General features: G+C 45.5%; 1 protein-coding gene across 1 annotated transcript in view; it reads right to left on the reverse strand.

Moving 5' to 3' along the window:
- Positions 1-21,677, reverse strand: part of LOC119186748 (neural cell adhesion molecule 2) — a 299,145-nt gene that overhangs the window by 44,513 nt on the left and 232,955 nt on the right. The window contains exons 4-7 of the mRNA XM_075887326.1: positions 11,807-11,917; positions 10,594-10,797; positions 3,936-4,232; positions 1,734-2,018 (exon numbers count right to left, since the gene is read on the reverse strand). Of these exons, the coding sequence (XP_075743441.1) occupies positions 1,734-2,018; positions 3,936-4,232; positions 10,594-10,797; positions 11,807-11,917 (897 nt within the window). The remainder of the gene's footprint in view (positions 1-1,733; positions 2,019-3,935; positions 4,233-10,593; positions 10,798-11,806; positions 11,918-21,677) is intronic.

Here is a 21,677-nt window from a genome sequence, read left to right on the forward strand (position 1 = left end):
AGATTTACCAGACTTGATATTACGGACGTGAATGGATGACAAAAGTAAATAACACGGCCAAATATGATAATCATAACATTCATGTCATCTAAAACATGACTACATGCTACACTCATAGCACGCTCGCAGCCATTTCGCTAGCTCCACATATACCAAATTTTGTATCAGGTGACGTGAATAGACCACAAAGGTAAATGACACGTTCTTTTTCTTTTGAGATACTTTTTGTTTTGTGGTAGCTAGAGCGAATTTTCTATCTGTTTCTACAAAAGGCTAGTTCAAAACTTGCCTTTGCTTCGCCTTCACTGCAAAGCACGTCCACGTGAGGATTCAGCGAGGGCTTTTCGGTAGCAGATAATAAATGTTATGGTCACTTTTTCTCTTTGTCACTTTTTTCAGTAACGCTGTTGTACAGAAGGCCAAAAAGGGGCAATAGTGCTCCGTTTATGAAAGGTTGTTTCGCCCTTGGTCCATCAAAGGGTTAGTTATTCAATCGCTTCTTGGTCCCAACGGGCAGAATTTTAATGCAGTCAATGGCATGCAACGCAGTATTAGAGCGTTCTATTTAGGTCCGGGTAAATATTACATATTTACTAAATAATATATAATGAGAAAATTTAGGTGTAGCCTACTTGCGGTATTTTAATTGTTTCCGGTATAGACCTGGTGTGCGTGATGAGATTATTCGTCCTACATGTACACGTTAGAGATGATTTAATTTGTGGCCATCACTGACACTACAGTCACGAATTCCGGACAGATCCTAACACTTTCAATTGCTATTTTTTAATTGTTGATAGGCGCAAAACTATTTCATTTGAAGCCCCTACGGTAATAGTCGCGTGCTTTTAAAGAAGTATTGAGCCAAGAACTGTGGCCTCGCATTTTTCTTCTGCAATGTGTTGTTGGTCCTAACATGACACACTGTTTGCTGCCGCACGCGACAGATAAATAATCACAGGCCCCTCATTATCAACCAGTTTCAGTTTTGGTTTGAGAGAACTCCAAGAACGAGAAGTCGCCGGGTGCAACTATCGCCACCTAGCGTGTGCAGCTCTCGACCACGTCAGCACACAGAGCTGTTACACGGCCACACGGTCCGCGTTAAGAATCACTTTCGAATAATAAACGGGACTGCAGTGTCGCCACACACTAAACTTTCAAAGCGTGTGCCCCGGCCACGCACTCGCGGCCAGCCGCCGACAAATATTGACTGCATGAACAAACCTGGCAAAAAATCAATGACAGCTATGACGCCATCATAACTTGTTTTATTGGCTGCAGCGTGGTGACATGAGGGAAGTTGGGGTTCTCCGAAGGATCCCCTTCGAGGGTGTTAATGACATGATAGAGTAAAGCACTCACGTAAACTTTAAAATAAATTATAAATACCTTCCAGGTTCGCAGTTGATATTTTGCAGATGATAGACAAATGATCACGGGAATCTACCCCGCCGGATACTTCGGCCGCAATAGTTTTTGTCAGTACCCCTTTCATGAATTCAACACACTGTGCTAGCATTTCTCCGCCATTGAAGTAGAACCCCCACTGCCGTGTTGATCCCACAATCTTCAGGTCTTTTGTCGAGCGTCACAACTACAGCATCATTGAGGTGGATGAAAGCTGTATGTAGTCCTGAACTTCGTAAATAAAAGCATTCATTTTCATCCTTGCTGTCTGCTGCACGAGAGCTACATTGAAGGAAAATCTCTTTGATAGGTTAGACACTCACGTTGAACGCGCAGCTCAAGCGTCTCGCCCTGTGTCCGCCCTTCGGAATTCTCGGCGCTGCAGGAATACAAGCCCGAGTGGTGCGTCTGCACTCTTTGGATGACGAGGAAGTTCTTGGAGACGAGCACGTTCTCAGAGGCCTGCAGCTCATTGCCGTTGAACTGCCAGGAAACTTCGTCAACCGGAGGGTTGGCATCCGCGCGGCACTCGAGATACACATCATTGTTCTCCTGGATGTTCTCAAGGTTCAGCTTGGTGCCCAGCTGCAGCGAGATCTTCGGTTTGTCTGCAACAGCGGTTGAGAAGAAACGTGACACATTATTACGACTACGCTAATGGATAGGGCTCTGCTTATGCTACGTAACACTATATTTCTAATGTTAGCGATTACCAGACAGGAAAAACTGACGCGCAATATAGAGGGCATCCTGAATATCACGTGTCTCTCTTGGCTGATCCTTCATCCTATTTTAAACTTCACTATGTCGAAAATATGACGGCGTCGCCTATCTATGGTAAAACGAAAGTCATTCATGTTCTATTCTTTTCACGCTGCTCCACGCTCTGTTAAGTCGTGCGCTGCTACGGGTAATATTAGGTATAACATCGTAATATTAGGTATTAGGTATTATGCATAACATCGTATGGCATACGCGTCACAAACAGTTGTTGTTGGATTATTCCCAGAGTGTTGATTTTCTGATGCGTCTGCTTATTTGTAGAGGCATTCTAAATAGTATTTGTTTGCACTCTTCTTGTCACTGTGTGAAAAAACGAAACAAAACAAGATGCTTCAAACGCCGAGTGAATTTTTATGTTTACTACAGTTTTCCAACCTCGTTGCTGCTCACAGTAAATGGGGACTTGAAATACTGAGAAGAAAAATCTATTTAGAGTTACTGATTTTCTATCTGCTCCTTGGAATTGTCGGAACAGTCTCGGAGCCTCCATGCAACTTTCCAAAAAGTCATTTTTAAGATAATATAGAATTTATAAACAAAGCAGTCGGCACGATTACATTTAGTCAGCACAATACTTTGACAAATACTTATCAATAATAACAACAATGCGCATTTATTATTCATTTCCTCAATGCCAATTATCGTTTTCGTGGTAACACCTGACTACAGTCATCAGAATAACAGAAATTTACAAATAGTAAGCCTTGACAACAGAATACCTACCGAAAGTTGAGCCGCGCAGAGTATCTTGTAATAATAAAGCTTAATTCTTTCTACAATGCTGGGAGATTTTATGACGTCACGTAGGCATTTAGTCAGCTCTGTGACCTGCAATTTGCATAGTAGAAGTTTCTTGAACTTAGGACATCATGAACTGCCTCAAGCTACGTGCTCTTGTCCTTTCACGGTCACAACACAAGTTTTTAATAGCTGAGTGACTCAGCGGGTCAGCGCACCTAGCGCAGGAGAGGAGCGCTACACGAAAGAAACAGTTATAAGGCTGAGTGATGGCACTCTCGTTTTGGGGGAGCAACATTATAGCGGTGTGCATTGCTGCCTCACCTGTTGAACAAGACTGAAGTAGAATTATTTATTTATTTATTTATTTATTTATTTATTTATTGCATACTGCAGACCTTCACAGGTCCAAGCAGGTGGGCACGGTACAAATAGCAAGTACATGTTAGGCACTCAAGTCACGTAGAAAAGGAAAAAGGAAAGAATTCAACATACAAGTACAGGTTTACACACCCAACACACTGTTTACACACAGTAAATCAACCAAAGTGAATCTTTAAACAGAGTCTTTTAGAAGGTTCCATTCTTCCACTGTTCGTAGAAAAAAAGAAAATTTAAATGAATCTGTCCGTGCAAAATAAGGTGTTAGGGTTCCGGGTGATGGTGTCTCGTATGCCTTGTCGATATGGGTGTATTTGGGTGAATTATTGTCAATCGAGTAGAGTTTATGTTTGGAAAACGCTCGCACCACTCGTTTGCTGCACATGCTTCGCTGAGGCGACGAAATGAGAGGCAAAGTGGCGCGCTTAGAAAAAAAAAACGCTAGTTGCGTGAGCGGGCCGCGCATGCAAAGATAGCGTCACCACTCGTTCGCTGGACACGCTTGCCTGCTGAGCCGCTCAGTGGTTGCTATCTAATAATGTTCAACCGTGCGCAACATGTGATATGTTGCTTGTCTTTCCTATTTTACAACTTTCGGGTTGACGTACGGCCAGTTCACTCACACTGGATATTCATGGTCCAGGTGTCCTCCTCGACGCTTTCGGCCATTGTCGGGTTCTTGGCGCGGCAAGCGAGACTGGAACCGTGGTCGTCCCTCGAAGGCGTAAACGACACCACACTCGTGGTCATATTGCCGTCCGTGGACAAGTAGACGAACGTGTGATTGAGCTCGCGCAGTCCTTTCCACCACGTGACCACGGGTGATGGCCTGGATCCCCACACTTCGCAGCCGATCTCAGCAGGTACGCCAGCCGAGATGGGTATCTCGGTGCGCCTTATCTTCACTAATGTGGGGCGCACTGCACATTGAGAAATTTTGAAATAACATGCGAAACAAAAAAAATGGGGGCCATTAGGCTTCGCCTTTAAGAGTTGATTGTGATTGCGAAATCTGGCCCCTAGTGTGCCCTCGAATGGCTAAGCGCATAATTAATAATATGTTTCGTTGCACACACACACACACACACACACGCACACACATTTACACACACACACATTTACACACACACACACACACACACATTTACACACACGCACACGCACGCACACACACACACACACACATACATACCTACACACACTTACACACACACACACGCACACACACACACACACGCGCACACACACACACACACACACACACACACACACACACGCGCGCGCGCGCGCGGGCGTGCACGCAGTTGATTGTAACAGCAAGCGCAATTGATCGCCGAATAGGCTCGTTTTCGTCGAGACACCTGACGAACAAAACGCGTTAAAGTGGCCCTAAAACAGTTTTTCAAGTAACTGTGAAATGAATTCATTAGACGAGCTTATTACCTCACGAATTCCACGCCACAAAAATTTTAGAATCCGTCCAGTGCTAGTAGAGTTACAAAGGCTTGTCACATCCTACAATTGCATTATCTCTTCTCCCGTCCCGACGAAAGCACTGGAAACTAAGCATGGAGGGGAGGCAAAGAAACTACCGTGCCTTGTCACCTTGAGGACGTTTTTTTTTCTTTGAATGCGCGGCTCTTGTCACTAATTATGTCACTAATTCAAAACAATTATTTTCACTTATTATAGAGCACGAAAACGAAAAAGCACGAAGGATCATGACTTGCTAGCGCAAGCCAAGTGCATCGGCAGGGACGTAGCAGATGACACGGGGCACGCACAACATCAATGAACCAATGCGCATTCGCCGCATTTTGAAATCTCATCAGCTGTTAGCGCTCCCCGGACCATCACCCACGCACTCGCACGTTCCCTGTAACAGTGGACCATACTGTACAATATCGGTTATGTTCGTTCAAGTGCTCTCATTGTTTTCATTAAATCTGGTGATTTGCAAGCGCAGGCACCACGAAACTGAAAACTTTCGACCTATCATGAAAGGCTTGCTGTGTTTGAAAAATCACATGTAAAGCTGAATAGTTCTATGCCTGCCCCTACGTAGGAGACGCCTGCTACGCCCTAAAGGCGTCTTGCAGGACAAAAAGATACAGTTTTTTTAATTTCCTTCTATTTCTATTATTTGAACCTCATGCGCACGTGCGCTGAAACAAATGACGTTAGTGATGGAACCAACTACTAAAGGTCCTATTGAACGAAGATTGTCGATAAATATGATAAGAGTTCAGACTTTTCTGTACTGGGTATGCCGCATTTACTACGTCATAAAATGAGCTCTTGCCAGGACAGACTTCATAAGCAGATGGAATACAACTGCGATATCCTGCAGAGTCACTATTGACGGAAAGAAATGACTGCTTTTGACAAGACAACAAAACTCCGCTTGACCTGACACGCCACAAGTCGATCAGCTCGAAACACGGCGTTTCCACTATCTGTTCCCGACAATCATGACCTCATTTCGAGGGCAGCACACAATGTGAGGACGTTCCTAGTGGCGCCAACTGTACACAGCAGATGACTTTGTAGATTGTCAAGCTTTTTACTCCCTTGTTTAATGTAAAGAATAAGCACAACTTTTTCTAGCACTAGCTTGCGTGCAATCTACTAAAAGGCTCGGTTGCTACAGAGAGCGTCACCGAGTCCTTCTGTAACAGAAATTATTCAAGAAAAAGAAGTAATACTGTTGCAGAGGTTAATTATTTGTAGGGTCTTGCTGCATATATAACCCGCTGTGCCATGAATCATATTCTCAAAATGGGTTGTTAGTTCATCCTCTTCGTTCCACAGCCATTTTATTAATTACACGATTGCGTTCGAACAAACTGTGCACGCGGCGCTCAGCACTTCGAGAAAAAGAGAGACGTTAACCAATCAATAACGCTACTTTCAGTGAAACACAGAAAAAATATCACAATGAGAAGTTTGGAGCCCTGAATTATTCGTTAGTCTAAGTGTTTAGTAACAGATGAGCGTTAAAGTTACACTGAGCGTAGAGGGTGCCACGTTATGCACTCCTGTAAGAGGCGCGATTGTCTTAGCTTTACCGTGTAAACATCTTGCTATTCTGTATTAAAAAAATACAAACACTAGCAGAAATGTGCGAAATACTCATTTCGTATGAGTTAAGCTGAAGCGGTGTAATTTTTTATTAGTTTTTTTGTGTAACGCTTCCCCACCACTTGAAAGCGAAACTTCTTCGCATAACCTGATAGAGGCTGTAAGATGAAATTATAATAACACTGATTTATTTTTGGACATTTTAAATTAGAAATGTACGCGTTTAAAGGAAGAACGCTAAACTAAAGGCCCAGGTTTACTCTGAATCATTTCTTGCCCGGAAGTGTAATTATGGAGCAGAAAGTTGTATGCAGTCACCAAAAAATTTCTCCAGGAACAAGCAACCATTGTCGAAAATCCCAGCACCCGCTTCGGGAAAATTACTATTGAAGTAAAATTAGGCTGGGAAGATGAGTTAGACAATACGATGTTTTAGAAATCTATAGCGAAAAGAAAAAGGGAGATAGATACACAGTGCAGTCACCGCAGCGCGCATACTTCACCACAAGGGAGAGGCGGTCACATAAACCCGTCAACCTCAAAAAAAGCACGAGGGTTTTAACTGCCTTGTGGGATTTCAACAGATGTGAACTGTGCTGTAATAGCACCTTCACAGAAAGTGGTCGATCATCCATTCACATCGCTTTCGCAAGTACTTGTCTTTCTGAGGCGAATTGAGGAATGCGGCACAGCAGGTGATCGATAGTTCCATCGGTGCCGCAAATATCGCATGCCGCACTGTCAGTCATTCCCTCCTCCCTCTTTCTCATCTTGTCTCCTTTCCCCAGAGTAGGGTAGCCGACCGGACGTCCTTCTGGTTAACCTCCCTGCCTTCTCTTTTTGTCTGCTTGCTTCCTTAAAACGCACTAACAACGTTGCCTCAGAATTCTCGTTCACAAAATGACATTAGCTCTTGATCGGTCCATTTACCAAAGACATCGTTCGCGAAGTTTTCCTGACCACAATTTGTCAGCTTGTAGTGTGCCCGTTTTGCCTAGCTTCACTTGGCAAGCGTGATCAACAGATTTTACTTCGTTTACTGCTGGTTACACTTTGCAAATGAATACATCGTGTGCACGAAACATGCGAAATTCTGGTAGCCTGAGTGCTTGATGCTTATACTACCCACGTACTTTGTACATAACAAGAGAAGCGTCGAAAAGAACATACGATAAAGCTTGTATCATGAGTCGTCAAAACGTGAATAAAATCCTCTCTGTTATTTTTCAATGCAGAGTGCTTGAGGCAGTTTAGGTATCCTTTCATTCTTAAACCATATGATGAAGTAGCGCAGAAATTTTGTTACAAGTGTAGCGAGTGTCACGTCCATCATGTTTTCTTTGTCCATGTCAGAAGTGCGCTACTCCACCAAATGACATAATGATAAGTCACCAACTAACCCAGCTCTCAAACTTATTGAACCCTGTAATCGGATCGCTTGGCGTACAGTGAGCAGAATTCATGAGGTTTTGTCGTTCACAATGAGCAATACTTTAGTGAGCAAATATTTGGGCGAGTTGGTCGTCAGCAAACTGAAAACGGCGCAACGAGGAACAAGGGATAGGAAGAAACATGGAGAAGCACTCGACTGTCAATTGAAGTTTATTTTCGAAACGAAGTAGAGTATGAAAAAACTAATAAAGGCTGGTAAATAGACAGCGGGCACTTATCCATTTATTGAAGCACGTCTGGCACTCTTTAATGCAAACCCCTATTTGAAAGGTTCCGAGTGGCGGGGTGATGCGGTTCCCGAATAACGCGTGAGAAAATTGAGGAAGCAGAAATTGGGAGACAATCTGCGTCAGCATCCCGCCCATAGCCTTGTCGGAAAAACAAGTGCACTGTTTGTCTCGCACCCATGACCACCGAAAGTGACGTAGGCTGATTAAAGTTTTGGTTTTTTGCAAGTAATAATGTGCAATGTTTTGTTCATGTGGCGTTTTTCTTTACACTTTGCTTCGTTTTGGAAGTAAGTTTCTGTGGCAAGTTCAGCGTTCATCTGTGTTTCTTCTATCCTTTCTCTCTTGTTGCGCTATTCTCAGTAAAGTAAACAATACTTCTTGAGATATTCTTTCGTTGACGCAATTGTGGGCTAAATGTATTCCTCTCGTGCTGTCCGCAAGCTTCTTCTTCTTAGAATGAAGGCTTGTGATAAACAAAAATAAGTGCTCTGCATAGCCGACTTCATTACATTCATTGCGTAACGTAGCATCAGCACTAGCGATATTGTACACCAATGCAGGAGTGCAGATAAATCCTGTCGTTCCTATGTAAAGAATGGTGGTCTTGTGGTGGCATGCCAAAGGGGTCTCAAACTCACCTCAACTAGCGAGTCACAGTTGCATAATTTTGTCCAGCAGATTCCAGGATAGCGAAGTTTGAAAAAAGTGGAAGGAGAGGACATAAAGCTGCAGTTTTAAGGAACGAATATCTGATGTATAATATATGAATAATTTCTGTAGGCCATTCAGCGTCAGGCGTCGAAGACCATACAGATAGAGATGTCTAGAATGAGTTCAATCTGGGCCATAACGATATGTTACAGATTTTGTTCCACGTTTACGGTTCAACTCATGGCGACAGATGAAAATAAAGAAAGGCTGGAGAACAGACCCATCTCTGTGCCTTACCCGGTGAAAGTGTTAATAGTCGCAGTATTACTGCAACGTTTAGCTAAGTCATAAACATTTCACTCCGTGGAAAACAATGGACCACTTGCAAAACGTCCGCAGGTCGAACGCGGCCCATGTGTTGAAGACCACATGTAGTAAACAGACAGGAGGTCCAAATATCGAGTCATCACCTATCTTTTTGGTGAACACGTCCGTGGGTTCGCGAGGCCTTTATTGTTTTTGCTTCACTATAACAATTTTACCTTCTCCTCAGGTGTCCCCGTCGTGTTCACGCTGCATGCTTTTCCCAGTGCGCATCGAGTCCGACGCACCTAGCTCTCTAGCTAACTGCATGGAAGCGATCACGAGAGCTTGCTTCTAAAATTTTTTCGAAAAACCGTCCAAAGGCAAATTATTTGTAGAAATTTTGTCATTGAAAGAAAAAGGCAGCTAAGTCAAGGCAGTGCATCATTCATCACCGTTCCACCCAAGCAATCTACAGCGGACTTGCTAGTTCACACAGAAGCAGTGAGTGCCCAAATCTTATTAAAAATAGAATCATTTTACTTTTTCCCTCCGTAGTATTCAAGGCGACTCCTCAAAAATATGCAGGAACTCCATTTATTGGTCGAATTCTGAAATTATTCTTGGGGGACCACCAATTTCGAAGACAAGCGGAAGACTGCGAAAGAAGAGAATGCTCCCTGTACGACACACGTCACTCACCTCCATGAGCTTTTTTTTTTACACTTCTTTCACTACTGTCGCTTTCTACTATCGGTTTGCTTGTATTCTAATTGCCGCTTAGCCAACGAGGTCTTTTTGTTTTTGTGTTGAGGGTGAGGGACAACTCCCCCCACGGCATCCTCATGATGACCTCCACTCAGATATTTTGTGATGTACTTGCTTCCCTTGCCCGCCTGAAACAACGCAGCCGTTCCCGCAGCCAAGGTAGTTCGCACACCCAGTGTGACGGAGCCAAGTTGTGCGTGGAATACTGATGCCGGCCGAGTAGTGCACCTCAAAATGACAGGGGGCGCAGCGCCGACCTAGTTACGTACAGGAACGATGATGCACATGGTGTGTTGTGGGAGTGAAAGCTTACGTCGCGGTGGTGGTCAGTTGCGCGAATCGATTGCAGCAACAGGGAAATTGACCTAGATGAGAAGGGACTCCCCTAGAGGTCAAATGAACTTGCTCCTAAAGTTAAGCTGACAACATTGTGGAGGACAACAGACTGATGACAACACTGTCGTTAACATAGCTGTGACTCGTGGCTCCAGACTAACGAACACATCGTTAAAACGTCCATCGTCCATCGCGATGACACTAGAAGCATTCGCATACTTTTTCCGAATGGGCAGTTCCATCTACCGAAGGGCTGAAAAGATGAGCGACTTTGTGTATTCATGTTGAAAATGTGCCGTGCGTAACCTACAATTTGTTTCTGTTGCTTTTTTTTTCGGAAAATGAGCCCTCGCGAATACGCGTCACTTCGTGCACACGTATTTGGACAATGCGCTTGATTTGTGTCTTACAACGTGCGTATCCGCTTTATTTTTGGACGAGATAAACCGAAGTTACTCACGGTTGAGATCCAGCGTGACGGACGTGTCCGCTGGCGAAGATATGTTGTTGGACGCTGTACAATAGAGTGTCGAACGCAGGTCCTCCCTTCTGAGGGAGTGGATGAGCAGAGTGGAGGTGGTGAGCTGAGCTTCCGAAGAAGGACGCACTTCGGCCATCATGCCGTCGGGCATGCCGCTCCACACCAACGTTGGCTTAGGCTTGCCTGAAAGCAAGAGAGTTGTTAGTCATGTACGGCATTTCTGTCTAAGGTTGATATTCACAACATGCCTCAATTTTTTATTAGTTACTACCCAAGTTATTCAATAGCTATTATGGCAAAATGTTCACGAGTACTGAAATTGAAATCACTTCCGTACACGTTACCCTAAAACATAAGTCTTGTCAAGCTGCTGCCTGAGTTTCACGTTGCGCTGACGCTCCCATCTCGAGGTCATAATGCGCAGGTACTCTGAACACCCACTACGAGGTTAAGAATGAGAAACATAACAATACGAGACATGAAAGATCACCTCCTTATACACTAAAGGTAGCCTTTTACTTGAAACTTCGAGCAAGAAGAAATCATGGCTGCACAACTGTACTAAACAAAACTCACCATAAAAAATTCATTTATTGCTTTGGTCACTCATTCGAAAGGATAGGCTTGTTTTCAAGTTCGAAAAATGATCTTTATTTGTGAATTCGATAGCGGCTGTCAAGACGAAGTCCACAACAACTTGTTCGGTTATGTCCTGGTACTTTTTAAGGTGTGAGCGTGCGTCAGATATTTGCATCGCAACACATTTTCTTGTAGAACCTCGAACCATTTTACTGTGAGTAGTCTGAGTAGTACCGACGCTGTGCCAATATATATATATATATATATATATATATATATATATATATATATATATATATATATATATATATATATATTATTAAATGCGTTTCGCGGAAAGCTGGTGGATACGTGTAGTTTCTCCCTACTCCAATTATCTCACATAATACTTTTCGTTATTGTTTTCTGTTCGATCATTCATTGAATTATTTTTGTCTGTAAACTGAACACCATTCAGCATTTTTAATTGACAATAAAGCCTATTCTACCATCCACCACATACATGGCAAGTTGTTTGCTTTAAGTTTTTATTTTCCTTCTTCGAAAGCACTGTTCATTTGTCAACTGTAACACGGTTTCTTAGATAAATGCATGAAGAAAGCATTGAACTCACCTCCATACACGACGCAAACCAATGCCAGCGTGCTTCCTTCGTTGAAGGGGCCAATCGTTCCTCGAAGTTCATTGCCCTCACCGTCCCGTATTACGGGTGGCTCCGGCGGCGCTGCAGTTTGATACAACAAATATTATGTCATCTAAAAAAATGCTCCCAGCCATACCAAAGCAAGAAACGTAATCTATTTCTCAGCATGCGTATATTTATTTGAAGTATCTGTATAAAATCGAGACGCCGTGACTGCTCGGCTCTGAAATATTTCTTTATTGGCAGCAATACCTTCCTAGAACGTAATGTAAACTACCTAGGTATTGCTATCTGCAGCGACATCACTTGGGCTACTTACGTAACCAATATTACTAATACCACTAACCATAGCCCAAGCTATCTTAATTAAATTAAATCTAACACACGCTTCACGTCCGGCCAAACAACTAGCTTGTAAGTGTCTGCTTATAACTGCGCCTGCCTATAAGTGCGTCTGGTTGGTCGTGGATTCCACTGAACGCATTGTGACCGATCCAATGGAATCGATACAATACCAAGACGTTAGAGTGATCTATTCCGAGTATTCATGCATTACTTGCGGAACTATCCTAAAGAACAAATCACCACCGAGGCACTGCGTATAAACGAGTACCAAACGAAAGCTAAAACCTGCAGCCCCGGTGTTTAGAAGGGAGTTCATCCTAACGGGGCACTGAAACCATTCACACACGTTTGTGCCACTTAGTGAGGTTAGACACACGTTTGGCTTCAATTTACCCCAATTTTTACTTCACACGCCATGCTTTGTGCCGCGCATGATTATGATCATGGAGGAGTGTAATGAGTGAACAAACGCGTTTCGCAATGCGTGAATCCCATTGGTTGTACGAATCACATGCGATCATAGACGTCGCCGCTGAAGTCAATGTGCCGTGGGAAAAACTACCGCCGAAAGTGGGTGTTCGCTGCGGCAAACCTACTGCCGAAATCATCGAAGTGAGGCCGCAATACTGCGTTGCTTCAAGCGTTCGACATCGCGAGCTAACTAGGTGACGTGGTTCGCAATATCCGCCCGCCACCAGCACTTGCATTCCCATTCGCGGTTTAGTGCGGCCTGGAAGGCTACCGGATACCGGTACATAAATGCTGCCGGCCCTCGGCCTGTTGGGCTGGTTTTTGTGCCAGGACTGCGCCCTTAGCCCGGCGAGTGTGGGCTTTCTCACATTTCTACTGTCAGTGTTCTTCTAGAGTTGTCCATGGCATGCCCATGAAGAAGGTTTCAGAAGAAACGCATGCGCGCGTGCTTAAGGCCATGACTGCGACGGGATGTTTGACGTCACTCACAACGCAGCCAATGGCGCGTGTGCAAGGATAGGATGGTGCGAACGACGTAACTGACAACACAGCCAATGGAGAGCGTGTGTGACGCCCCTGCCGGACGGTCTTTCGTTTATACTAGTGAAATACAGCTTCTAATTAAATAAGAGGTCTGCCTAGTCTTCACAAGCGTGGAAAAATGAAGAGGCTTTAACTCTGTGAATTATTTTTTTTCTTTTGCATGCTTTGCGTCACTGCTGTGTCCTCAATCCAGCCCAACGCACGTCTCAACTAATTAAACATGAAGAAAGCAGTACATTTTTATGGTGCTCGCACCGCCACGCTCCTAGCTGTAATCTTAATTTTCGTCAATGCTGCCACTGACACGAAGAATATTACTTCAGTAATCGTGCTTCACATCAAACATGCTCATTTTGAAAAATTCGAGGAGTCATACTTAGTAATGATTCCCCAACTTGTATCTTTCTTCCAAGCTTCTTGTAAAACCACGTATACAAGGTCCTAAATAAACTTTCGATAAATAAATAGTAAAAAACCAAATAAAATCTTTGCGGGTGATCTCATCTGATGAATAAAAAGATTGCGTTAGTCGGTCAAGGAGCCTGTTAAAGCAACCCATGCAGCCGTAGCTGACAATTCATCATTCAGCACTTTGTCAACATGTAAGAGAAGAAATACCCGTTTAAAACATCATATATCCAATATTCTTATTTATATATTGGACCATGACACCAGGAACAAATTAGGCTCATATACTTGTTTTGTTGTTCCAACATTAGTCCAAACTGCCATATATATATCAAAAAGACCGCGCTCTGAAGGCACTCCTGTCCAAACACGTAGAACAGCAGAAAACCCAACCTCCCTCTGGACAGGGGCTTTGACGAGCTGGAAATTGAAGCTGCTCTGGAATACTTCAACAATGAATCAGCTGTGGGACCCGACAGCGTAACCAATAAGACTCTTACTAAATTGAAGGACAAGACCATCTCTGAACTGACGAAGTATAACGACGGATGCTGGATGCGATGGTCCATGCCTAATCAAAGGAATAGAGCAGGAATGGTGCTGATTCAAAAGCCTAGAATACCCGCAAATCTTGTCAACCATCACCCCAAATCTCTTACGTCTGCGTTGGAAAGTTGATGGAAACCTCCATTCTGAGTCGTATCAAAGCACACTTCCACAACATCGAAGCGTACCCGGACATCATGCTCGAGTTTCGAGGTCATCTCTCCACGCAGGACGCAATGTTGCAAACCAAGCGCCACATACTTAACAACAAGACGATTGGTATTATATAGGGCATTTCTAGGATTCAACTTCAAGAAAGCTTTCAACGTCGCTGCTCACGCAGCCTTAATACACGCAATCACAGACTTTGAGCGGGTACTGCAAGAGCAGAGTGAATGTGTTTTTCTCCCCAGCATGTTTTACCTCGGTGGGGGAGTAGGGCAGAGTTGGCAACGGAACGTACTCTTTTGTGGAATGCAGAATAGAGGAGACTGCGAACTCTCTGCTTCTAAACTGGAGCTCCGAATTTATGCAACTCTCGTGCCCATAAGGCGTGAATGAAATCTGGCACTCCGTCCTTGCAAACGGAGTACAATAGAGCGCTTGCATGTTACCACCGATGCCGCAAAGCAATATAACTTTCTCGTAACCACATATCTCTGAGCGTAGATGCCCCAGATGTAAGTTTAATGCGTCATGTAATAGGATTCTTCTGTGGTCTTGCATTCGACGATAACAGCGCCGACGGACGCTGGTCGTGCCTGGCGTCAGACGAAAGAGTGTTCGCGTTTTGTTAACCTAGCGTCGCTGTGCCCAGCGTGCGCGCGCGTCCACGTTACATTAGAGTAAAATGGGGCTTTCATATGATGCGCTCACGGCCGTTTTGCTAGCTCCACATATACCAAATCTGGTGTTACGTGACGTCAATTGATGGCGAAATTTATGACTGTTGCAAACATGACGGACGGACGGAAAAACTGTATTTAAAAAGGAAACCCTGCAGTGTTATCGGCCCGGGCTCAGGCCACCCCGGCGTTTTGTGTGGTGAGGCGTAGCCCTTCCACCACCGTCCGGGCCCGCTGGATTGCCCACAGTTGGTCGTGCAGATCTGAGCTAGTTAGCGCACTTAGCCAACGCTCCTCGAAAAGGTCCAGTTTTATATTGTCCTCTCGGTATATTACTGTGACCTGTGTGCATTGCCATAGAATATGTGCCATATCTGCGTGTTCGTGCTTACAGAGGGTACAGCTTGTTTGCGGGTATTGTCTGGAATTTACTCTGTTCAGGTGTACTGGATTTGAAAATGTTCTGGTTTGCAATCTTCGTCAATCTGTTTCTTGAGATCTGTCTAGCTGTTTGTGTGGTGGCGGATATTCTTCTCGTTGTCGCTTATAATGTGCCAATAGGTCATGATACGTGGCCAGTCTATCTCTGTCGTCTTGTATCGCATATTCATTATTGTCATCACCTCCATCGTCCCCATCGCCTCCACCGCAGTCGTCCCCCCTTCTGTGGTGGGTGCGGGGGGCCGGGCCGTAGCTATCCGAGTCGTGGTGGGTTAGTTCTCGCACGGTTTGGTGGGCCTCATCGTTGAGGTTTAGAGGGATGGTTGTGTCTTCGATGTTTAATTCCCCCATGTGCGCCGGGATCCATTTGAGGTATTTGGGTACAATTTTGCCGTTCCGGAAGTCTTCTGTTCTGCGGTTCAGAATTTCGGGTGCTTCGGTGGAGACCCACCCCTTTGTGAAATTCCTAATGGCCATCTTAGAGTCACTGATTATTAATCTGTCGTGTTTTCGACCACTGACTACAGCCAGTGCAATGGCCATTTCTTCCGCTGCCTCCGACGATCTGGTCCTTACGAAGCCCGCGTTCAAGGTCTTCCCTTTTGTGTCTATGACCACCATTGCGAAGAAGGAGCCATGCACAACCCTATTACTGATAATATTATTTTGGGAATACCGGGCGGCGTCTACAAAAAGCACACCCTCCCGCGTGCCGTGGTTTTTAAGGATCATTTTCGTGCGGCTTTTTCGTCTCTCAACGTTGTGTGCAGGGTGCATATTTTTGGGGATTTTTTCCGTAATTATCGTGGACTGGACGTCCGGGTGAATCTGCGCCTTGGAACCTTTCATTCCGTGGTAATTAATGGAGATCTTTTTCATCATTTCTCTACGCGCCATGGTTCCAGACAATCGTTCGAGTTGCGCTATTCTTTGTGCCTCAGCGATCTCGTCCAGCGTGTTATGTACTCCGAGTTGTAGCAGCCTTTCATTCTTTGTGTATTGCGGTAGACCCAGCGCAGCTCTTTATGCCTTTCTAATCAGCGCGTCGACATTGTCTTTCTCGGCTTTGTTCCAGTGGACGAACGCCGCAACGTACGCAACGTACGCGACATGATCGCGAAGGCCTGGACGAGTAGTACAACGTTTCTTTCTTTAATGCCCCTTCGTTTATTGGATACTCTTTGTATTAGCCTAACGGCCGCCATGACTTTCTTTTCCAGGCGCGTTATAGTTTCCCCATTGGTTCCCCTGGCTTCAATCCAAAGACCCAGGACTCTCATCTTCTGAACCAAAGGTATCGCCGTGCCATTTCTAGTGGTTATCCTGATTCTATTGTGTAATTCTGCTACGTTTCTGCAATGTATGCCTAGTCTTTTGGGGTGGTATAGTAGCAGTTCTGATTTGGCCGGTGAGCATTCCAATTCGGTGCCATCCAGATGACTCTCGACTGCATCCACCGCCTCTTGAAGTTTATTCTCCATCTCGCCTTCACTGGTGTCTTGCGTAGTCCAAATCGTAATGTCGTCTGCATAAATTGTTTGATTGATGCCTTCGATTCGCTCTAATTTTTCAGATAATCCCATCATGACAAGGTTAAACAGCATCGGTGACACGACGGACCTTTGCAGTGTGCCAGCGCTGCCCATGTCCACTTGGATGATCTCCTCCCCGTCCAGTCTAACCGTGGCAGTTCTTCCCGTAAGAAAATTTCTGATGTACTTGTACGTGCGCTCGCCTAGGCCGAGTTGCGCAATTCGTTTTAGAATGGCTGCGTGCTCGACCATGTCGAAGGCCTTCCTTAGATCTAGCCCGATTATTGCCCTCATGCCTCCTCCAATGGGGTCTATGACTTGCTCCTTTAGTTGTACATTGCATCTTGTGTAAAGAGCCCTCTTCTGAAGCCGATCATGTTGCTGCGGTATACGTTGTTAGACTCAAGGTAGCCGTTAACCCTGTTCAGGCAAGCATGCTCCATTAATTTACCGACGCAAGAAGTCAGGGAGATGGGCCGCATGTTCTGGATTTCTAGGGGTTTACCCGGCTTAGGAATGAGGATCACGTCGGATTTCTTCCATTTGTTGGGTATCTTCCCGTTTCTCCAGCACTCGTTGTTGAAGTCTGTCAAGCGGCTCGTTCCCTGGTCATGCAGGTTCCAGAGCATCTTGTTGGACACTTTGTCGGGACCTGGAGCTGACTTGGTCTTGATAGTCTGCAGGACTGCCCTGATTTCTTGCTGTGAAAAGTATCTGTCAAGATCTTCGTTGGGAGAACCCGAGTATTCCTGGTGTTTGACTGCTGGGGGTCTGCTGAGATAGAGCTTGACGATTTTATCATCTGATGGATGTTCCCTTTATACCTGTGTTTTATCTTGGCCATTTCCATTTTCACCGCCATTTTGGTGGCGGACGGGTCCAGCAGGTGCTTGAGGATTTTTCATGTCTTGCCTGTGTTTATGTTGCCGTCCATGGCATCGCACACTTCGTCCCATTCCTGATGGCATAGCTGGGTACAATGTGTTTCGATGTGTTTGTTTAGCTCGGCGAGTTTTCTCCTTAAATTTCGATTGTGTTTTTGCCTATGCAGCCGTTTCTGAATAGATTGTTTTGGCTTCGACAAGGTGTGCAAGCCTGCTGTCCATCCGCTTTGAGAGAGTTCCGCCACACTCATCTTCCTGTTCTCATCGAGCCAACCAGTCATCCCACTCTATTTCAGTTGTGGCTTTTTCTACGTCTCGTAGAAGTTCCCTGCTCCATTATTCTATGTTTTCGAAAGGTCCCTGTTCTTTCTCGTTTCTGCTTTTGCGGAATTTGTCCCAATCTACGCGCTTGATTGTCCGTTTGCAATTCCTGGTGGGAAGATTGCCTAGGGCGATGCTGAGGATCCTGTGATCACTTCCCAGGTCTTCAAAGGTGTTTTCCCACGTGATTCGCCCGGCGTTCTTGCAGAGGATTAGGTCTGGCGTGGCGTCCCTGTGCGGACCTACACCGATTCTGATGTGCGAGGCTGGCTCATTCAAAATGGTTAGTTCGGCTTTTTCGATGAGGTCGGCAAGGTTTTTTTTTTTCCTTTCTTTGACGAGTGTCCATATCCCCACTGCGTGTGTGGAGCGTTAAAATCTCATCCAATAACAAGTCGGTTGTCGCCTGCGATGTTCATCGTTTCGTTAATTAGTTCTTCGAAATTATGCTTTAGGCTCTTTTTAGACGGGCTGCTGTATACGTTTAGGACAGAAGGGCTGCTCTCCTTTTTGCTGCGTGGCAGGACTTCTATAAGAATGTGGTTGATACCGTGACTTGCTTCGTAATGTGTGGGATAGCAACTAGCCCTTCTTCACTAAGGTGGCCACGACTATGTCTCTCCCCTTTCCTTCTGTTCGTTGTTTGTGGGTGGCATACCCGGCAATTTTGGCGTGGTTGAAGGTCTCTTGCAAAATGATCACGTCAGTTTTTTTATTTTTGTGGTGATTTTGAATAGCTGCGCTACCGATGCTTTTTTATTAGAAAAGCCACGACAGTTCCACTGCCATATGACGAGTTTTCTCATTTTGGTGCCCGCCATGTCTAACAAATTTTCTTTTCTAGCTCTTCGCGCCGCTTGTCGTATTTTAGTGCCAGCGCCTTAGTCTCCGCCTCACTGTCGCTAAGTCGCATGACCAGCATCTTGAACATTTTCTCCATTTTGTCCGACAGTTTGTTTATTATGTCCTCGAGGGCGTCTGTTTTTTTTTTCGTGCTAGAACGGGGCCTCTTGACCTCTTTTTCTGAGTCATTTTGCTTTTTGGTCTTCATCAGCGGGATTTTTCGCCTGGCGCCTGGTTGCTGTGTTTCCACTGCTACCATTTCTACCTCCTCATTCTCTCTCTCCCCTGTGGTTTCGGTCGCTGGCGTGGAAAAGGCCGCGATGGCGGTCGACGGAGGCGACGTCTGTATCTGCATTTTTATGAGTATTTGATTAATTGTTTGCTGTAGTTCATCAATTTTTTAGCTGATTCACTGTTTTGCTTTTTTGCTTTCTGTAGCTCCTGTCTGAGTAGCTTGTTTTCCGTTCTGTATTCCTCTACGCGTTTCTCTATGTCTGTAATTATTCCTAGCGTTACTATTATTGCTGGACCTTGCCGAATCGCGATTGGCCACTACGTCTGACCAGCCCACCTTGTCTGGCGTCTTCTGTTCTCCTGCTGCTTCGTTGTCGCTTCGGGCGTCCTTCCTCTCGAGGTGGATCTCCGCCCGCTCCTGGTCCTGGGTCTGCTTCTGGACATTGACCCCGAGCGACGTAGTCCCCAGGCTCCCAGCCTGGACTTCGATCTGGATCTGGACCTTGATGTGGGTTGACGAACTGGTTGTGTTTTGCTGCTTCCCCAGGTGTCCTGGTCTGGGGAGTCGGCTTCCCACTGTAGTTCTTCCTCGTTTGTCCTCGCAGCCCACCTTCGTTGTTTTACGAAGTATGGCGTCTTAAATTTAGCCCTGCAAGTCCGGTCTGCCGTGGGGTGTGCGTCCCCGCAGAGCTTGCACTTGGGAGTGCATTCATGGTCTCTGGTAGGATTTCTGGCACCACACGCCGGGCACAACTTGTCGGTCGGTCTTGGGCACACATCGGGCCTGTGCCCGAGCCTCCCGCACTCTTTACAAAAGTCTTTTTGCTTCCGGTAGAGGGAAACTGTCATCATGATGCTGTTGAAGTAAGCCCACATGGGGACCCTGTTGCCTTCGTACAGTAGTATCACGGTGGTCGTGCTCCCCAGTCTCTTGGCGTACGCCAAAGAAGTGTTCCTCGCGTTCACCAGGGCATGCTTGAGCGGATAATGTGTGTACTTCAGGGGAATGTTGCGGATTATCCCCTTGGCCATGTGTTCCGGTGCCGAGACGTACGCGTTGGTCTCGTACTTCCTTCCGTTGATTTTTAAATCCTCGATTTTGACGAATTTCATCGTCGTCTTCTTATACGGTGTGCTGATCACCAGGATATTTTGTGTAGGGTCGGGGCAGATCGTGAAGATTTCGTCGTTGCTCACCCCTGCTTTTGCCGTATCGCTTCGTCAAGGCTAGCTCTGCACGTGTGTCGAATGCTCAGCCCGTCTCTTGGTCTGACGATTATCTTGATGTCATCTGCAGGTAGCCTTGGCATCTTGCTTGCTTGTAAAATTATGCTCACGATGCTCTTCCCACCTCTGCGCGTCGGACTTTTCGAGCGGGTGCCGTTCTGTGCTGTCTCTTCGCCAGAGCTCACACGGCCCTTCCTTTTATACGTGACTTCGATCCAGCCTTCCGCGTCGCCGTCAGCAGCTCGTCTCGTTGGATCGCTATCGTCCACTCTGGTATCATTACTTGGAGTTTCCCCCACTTCTGCATCATCTACGCCCATTTCGGAGGTGCGTCCGATCCCTTGGCTTACAACTCGGCACCGTTGATCACCCTTCCCGAGGCCGGCGTCGGCCTTGTCAGTGTAGGCTTAGCTGGGCACACTTGTAACTCGGGTGGTTTTTCACATGGAAAAAGCTTCAAAAAGAGTCTCTCACCTAAATTTTTGATGTCAAATCGTTCGGATGGACCCACTATATCCGGTGGTGGTCGATTACCAGGTATTTCGCTTAATAAAACTGCGGAACACATTCTTAAAAGGCAGAGCCGACGTGAAGCGCGTCCGCAATGTTGCGTTGCCCGGCAGCGTCTCCTGCAAACATGATAATCCTAACACGCGTGTCATGTAAGAACATGACAACATGCCACGCTCATAGCTTGCTCGCGGCCGTTTCGTTAGCTTCATAGATACTATAAATTTGGTATCACGTGACGTGAATAGATGACGAAGGTAAACGACACATTCCAACATGATAATCATTATACGGAAGTCATGTACGGCACCATTTACCTCCGCCTCATAACGTTGTGCTGATAAAAAAGACGTATCTACATTTCTATTCGTGCTTCGCATATTATCGATTCCCACTGTACGTGGGATCTGCCAATTTTTTTTAAAATCTCGTTATGATCAGCCTCCCCGAGCGCCTTATTTGCATAGATCAAGTGCATTACGCCTTATACGCAAACGACTTTGCGATTTGGGTATGCGATTGAAGCAACGAAGAAACGGAGCAGTGGCTACAAACTGTGGTTTAGGTGATGGAACAGTACCTCGTAGGAGCTGGTCATGTCTGCTCTTACAAAAATTTTCAGCTTCTCCTATATCACCTAACGCTTAATTGAAGACTCCCCCCCCCCCCCAAGTGCTCTAGCCGATATGCA

This window comes from Rhipicephalus microplus, chromosome 1 (assembly GCF_043290135.1).
Source record: "Rhipicephalus microplus isolate Deutch F79 chromosome 1, USDA_Rmic, whole genome shotgun sequence".
Taxonomy (NCBI): domain Eukaryota; kingdom Metazoa; phylum Arthropoda; class Arachnida; order Ixodida; family Ixodidae; genus Rhipicephalus; species Rhipicephalus microplus.